Below are 5,876 nucleotides of genomic sequence, written 5' to 3' on the forward strand. Positions count from 1 at the left end.
ACTGATAATGAGCTAGAACATGAGCTAGAACATGATTCTTGACATTGAAAAATGGTGTAGGGTGAGAGGGCAGTCCCCACGAAGTCTCACTTTGAAGTTGCAATTACACGGAATTAATTCATTTTTTGGGACCTTGTCGCGTAAGTGACTAATTCTTTGTACTATCTGACTCCAGACCAAGCCATGATCACCGGATTAAACACGGTAAAACTTAACTCGAGAATAGCGTGACATGCTTTAGGTGGGGTCTGGTATCAAAGTGTAGGCACAACTGGTGTAAAAATTATGTGGCCTCCTGCACATAAATTCGTACCATCACTCTGAACATATCACGACTCAGGACACAAAAAGCTTTGGGCAGGGTTTACACATTGGGGCCAAATGTAACTTGCCCTTCGACTATTTTAGCAGAATTTGCCTCTTGGATTGCTGATTGCAGGTGGCTGACTCTGGTTGTGTTGCAGATCAATTCTATCCATGGAACTCAATGGTATGTAGTATGCTTACCGGCTCTGCTTTCTTTTGTTTCCCGTCCTTTAATCTTCACCATTACCGTCTGATTATTATTATCTTTGGGGTTTTGGGCTGCAAAGAATTTGGAGATGAGCAGCAGCTGCTGCGCAGCATCGATGAGGACGACCTGGAGGAGGGGATTGTGGGCGATGGTGATCGCCATCCGAAGATAAGGGTGAAAAATCTTTGGAGGACGACGGAGCAGGGGACGAGCCTTCTGTTGGGAGTTTCGGTCGACATATGGAAGGGGACGGTGGTGGGAGTAATAGGGCCGAGCGGGAGCGGAAAGTCGACATTCCTGAGGGCACTGAACAGGCTCTGGGAACCGTCCGTCGATTCCGTCTTCCTCGACAATGACGACATCACTAACCTCGACGTGCTCGCCGTCCGACGCCGTGTGGGCATGCTCTTCCAGACGCCAGCCCTCTTCGAAGGTCGGTTATCAATTTGATACACAATTCTGGTTCATCTTCATGATTTGCTTCGGGTTAATTTCTTTGATTCACAGGAAGCGTCGCGGATAACATAAGATACGGGCCGGCGCTCCGCGGGGAGAAATTGTCGGACGAGAAGGTGGTTGAGTATTTGGGCTTGGCGGATTTGGACTCCTCGCTGGCCGCCAGAGCTGCTAGCGGTCTGTCCGTGGGGCAGGCGCAGCGGGTGGCCCTGGCCAGGGCTCTGGCCAACAACCCCGAGGTCGTTCTTGCTTTCTTTAAGTTCGGTTATTCGTCTGGGAATTGGGGTTTTTTCAGGGCAGCAAAGGAGAATTTTGCCAGTTTCTTTTTCTCTAAATTTGACTACGGTGGTTGTTGTGAGATACAGGTACTACTACTGGACGAGCCGACGAGCGCGCTGGATCCCATATCGACTGAGCACATCGAGGAGTCGATCGGGAAGCTGAGGAGGGAGAAGGGGATGACAATTATCATGGTTTCGCACAGCATCAAACAGATTCAAAGAATCGCCGACCTCGTCTTTGTGTTGGTCGATGGGCAGATTGTGGACGCTCTGAAACCCGACCAGCTCTCCAATGCAAACCATCCCACGGCTCGCAGGTTTCTGGAATTGAGCTCCTGATTTTCATGAATTCTGCTGGTGGACGACATGGCGCGACTGGGAATTTTCTGTTAAGGTGTCGAGTCAGAAAGCATTTGCTTTTTCTGCGCGGCAATGTCAAAAGCATTTCCAATGTCTTTCCTTTAATGGCCATATAATGGAGTGTAAGAATGGCCATATAATGGAGTGTAAGATAAGCATTAGCGCTTTAGATGTTGTAAAGTGTGGAATATTTAATTTTATTATTATTATTAATAATAATTATGGGTGAGCTTAGATTGATGTTTTTTCTTTTTAATTATTTAAAAAATTATATTTAATTATAAGATAAATTTATATATATATATATTATTTTATTTTATTTTATTTTATTTAGTAAATATTAATTGAAATCATATTAATATGAGCATAGTTAGTAAAGGGTGAGAAGAATGTTTAAAAAAATTGGAGATCTTGGTGTTTTTAATGTATTTGATATATTAGTTTATTGTGAAAGTATTAATTTTATTTTTAATTATTTGTGTTGGATTTAGGTTTAAAGTTTACTGTCAACTAATTTATTGTGAAAATATTAATCTTATTTTTAATTGTCTATTTGTTTCGTAATTCAGTTGATAATGGTTATGGAAATGAAGTCTCAATAAATTGAAAATCTTGGGTTCAAATTTTGTATTATCCCCTTGAGCTAGGTGAAAAAAATAATCTTATTTTTAATTATTTAATGATGCAAATTTGCTTATGGTAAAAGTTTTAATTTTATTCTTATGATGATATTTATAATATGATATTTTTAATTAAAATTTTAGAACACATTTTTTTGATATAATTGTAACTAAAAGAATTTAAAATTAAATTGTCAATAAATTAATTTGAACAATTTAAAACATTAATAAATTTCTTTTTAAGCAAAGAAGCAATATAAATAGAAAATTTAAAATTTAAGTGAGCATGTCAAAAGTGTTTGGATGATATGGATGATATTTAATCCATTGTTACCTTAAGAAAGAATGGAAATGAAATGAGTTGATGGTAAAATATGATTGTAATTTTAAAAATTATTTATGTAGTAATAATTTATTTATATTGTTGATATAAGTTTAAAGAGATTAGATTTAATAATGAAAAGTGAGGAATATTTTTTATCATAGGCAAGGTTCAATTATCTCAAGGGGTTTTTTATCATAAAAGTTACGGGAGGCCTTGAGGTAGTGGTTGAATGTGTTGTTGTATCTGATCACCTCCATGTCCATATAGTGGTATCTGCTCACTCCATGTCCTTATAATAGTAGTTAGGAGAAGACACCCAAAAAAAACTTCGAACCATGTTAAGGATTGCTATAGATAGCAATTTCTTATACCATAGGCAAGTTCGCCAAAACCACATATATCCTCACATACAAACAAACAAGATGACTAATATGAAAATTGGAATTGATGTACTTTACTTCTATCAAGTATATTGTATATTGTTTATGTAGAGGAAATCAAAGGGTTTCATTTTGTAAGGCAACTAAAATGGTAGGAAATGAGAAGACTTTCGAAAAAGATCTAATAATATTAAGAATTGGTGTAATCTAGATCTAGTGCAATTTTCATGTTATTTTGATGACTTAAATAATCTTATATCATAAATCATATCATATCAAGTACTCATTTATATAATGAAAATTAAAAGGTTTTATTTTGTAAAACAACCAAAATTATAAGAAATAGAAAAAGATTTTCCAAAAAATCCAATAATGTTAAAAATTAATATAATCCAAACCTACTACAATTTTCAAGTTATTTTGATCACTTAAATAATCCTATATTATAAATTATTCACCCATATTACAAACTCAATATTATAAATTATTCACTCATATTACAAACTCAAAAAATGTATTAATATAAAAATTAGAATAAATATATTTTGGTAAACAAAACCATTATTATGTGAAAATTTCATTAAAACTCTCCTAGGTTGTTGAAAACATTGGATGATTTATTGTAAGAGAGGAGTCCATCGTTATCAAAATAAAAGTTGATGGCGCTCTCTTCATATGTTAGAGGTCTCATGGATTGCCGAGGCTAAGGTTGAAATTCAATGAAGCTGCGAAATAAATGAAATTGTTGTGATTGTTATCGATTTTATATTATTTGAATACAGAAATAAATATAAAAAATAAATAAAATATTATTAGGTTTAAATGGTTTTTTTAATTATATGTTTATTTAAATAGGGAAAAAATATAACAATTTGAATAAGATTAACATAATTACATTAAAAGTAATAATGTAATTGATATAAATTGAAAGCTTTATTTGTATTTATTATTGATAAATATATTATTTGTATCTTAAAAAAAATCATTACAATAAAAATATTATTATTATCATTATAGTTAATAATAATTAGTTTTTATGATAATTATTATCTAATTTATTTAATATTAAATGTTATTTATAATTATTTAATTTGAAATTATGTAATATAAATATGAACCTTTAGATTAATAAATTCTAAGGATTGATATTGTAAACTCAAGAGAATAATAAGCCCCAGGGGTTAATATTAAAACCCCAAGGGAATACTATTAACCCAAGGTAATAAAAACCTTAGGGTTTATATTCCTTTGGGTTTATAGTATTAATCCCTTGGGAGTATGAACAAAAGGCAATAATATTAACCCAAGGGGTAATAAAACCAATGGATTAATACTAAAAGCCCAAGGAATTATTAACTCAATGGAATAATATTAAACCCTAGGGATTAATATTATAAACCCAAGGTATATAAACCCTAAGAAAAATATTATAAACCCTAAAATAAACATTGTTGACCATGGTTGATTTTCATTTTGAGACAATGAGATTAATATTAAAACATGGTAGACAATGGTTTACCATGGTTGTCCATGGTTGACCATAGTTGACCATGGTTGATATTATAAGCCGAAAGAAATAATAAACCCTAGGGATCAATACTAAAAACCCAAAGGACTATAAACCTAAGGGAATAAAATTAAACCCTAGGAATATGAACCCTTAGATCAATAAACCCTAGGGATTAATATTAAAACATGGTTGACAATGGTTGACCATAGTTGACCATGGTTGATATTATAAATCGAAGGGAATAATAAACCCTAGGGATCAATACTAAAAACCCAAAGGACTATAAACCTAAGGGAATAAAATTAAACCCTAGGAATATGAACCCTTAGATCAATAAACCCAAGGGATTGATATTATAAACCCAAGGGATAAAAATTATAAACCCAAGGTATATAAACCCTAAGATAAATATTATAAACACTAAAATAAACATGGTTGAGCATGGTTAATTTCCATGTTGATACAAACCTTGTCACAATTTGATGTTGGACCATGGTTTACCATGATTAACCATGATTGATTTTAATATCGATATAATCTTTGTGACAACGCGATGTTGGACTATGGTTGACCATGGGTGATTTCCCTATTGAGACAATCTTTGTCACAATGTGACATTCGACCATGGTTGACCATGATTAATATTATAAACCAAAGGGAATAATAAACCCAAGGGATTGACATTATAAACCCAAGGGATTAATGCTAAAACCCGAAGGGATTAAGAACCCAAGGGAATAATATTAAACCCAAGGGTCATATATTATAAACCCAAGGTATATAAACCCTAAGATAAATATTGTAAACACTAAAATAAACATGCTTGAAAATGGTTGATTTCCATATTGATATAATCCTTATCACAATGCGAAATTGGACCATGATTGACCATGGTTGATTTACATATCGAGACAATATTTGTCACAATGCGATGTTGGACCATGATTGATTATCATATTGTGACAATCTTTGTCACAATGTGATGTCCGACGATGGTTGACCACGATTGTCCATGATTTTTATATGGATACAACTTTTGTCACAATTCGACATTTGACCATGGTTGACCATGACTAGCTATGATTGACCATGATTGATATTATAAACCCAAGGGAATAATAAACCCAAGGGATCAATATTATAAACCCAAGGGAATAATAAACCCAAAGGATTAATACTAAAACCCAAAGGGACTATGAACCAAAGGGAATAATATTAAACCTAAGAGACAAATATTAAAAACCCAAGGCATATAAACCCTAAGATAAATATTATAAACACATGGTTGACCATGGTTGGTTTTCATATTGAGACAATTATTATTACAATACGCCATTAGACCATGGTTGATTTACATATCGAGAAAATCTTTGTCACAATGCGACATTAGATGATGGTTGAACATGGTTGATTTTCATATCGAGACAATC

At 33.3% G+C, this 5,876-nt stretch overlaps 1 protein-coding gene across 1 annotated transcript; it reads left to right on the forward strand.

Moving 5' to 3' along the window:
• The first annotated feature begins 276 nt into the window (after window positions 1–276).
• Window positions 277–1,851, forward strand: LOC149139430 (ABC transporter I family member 17-like). The gene is made up of 4 exons (XM_089448122.1): window positions 277–490; window positions 594–947; window positions 1,022–1,209; window positions 1,336–1,851. The coding sequence occupies exons 1-4, from the start codon at window positions 478–480 to the stop codon at window positions 1,588–1,590; spliced, it is 810 nt and encodes a 269-aa protein (XP_089304248.1). The 5' UTR covers window positions 277–477; the 3' UTR covers window positions 1,591–1,851.
• Window positions 1,852–5,876: the final 4,025 nt, after the last annotated feature.

This window comes from Pinus tabuliformis, chromosome X, assembly GCF_031772625.1.
Source record: "Pinus tabuliformis cultivar Carrire ecotype Pingquan chromosome X, CPIR1, whole genome shotgun sequence".
Classification (NCBI taxonomy): Eukaryota; Viridiplantae; Streptophyta; class Pinopsida; order Pinales; family Pinaceae; genus Pinus; species Pinus tabuliformis.

Bases quoted from the DNA above. Each gene is read 5' to 3' on its own strand.
- LOC149139430 (XM_089448122.1), top strand. The intron at 948-1,021 runs GTCGGTTATCAA...TTTGATTCACAG, and splicing joins GACGCCAGCCCTCTTCGAAG to GAAGCGTCGCGGATAACATA. The intron at 1,210-1,335 runs GTCGTTCTTGCT...TGTGAGATACAG, and splicing joins CTCTGGCCAACAACCCCGAG to GTACTACTACTGGACGAGCC.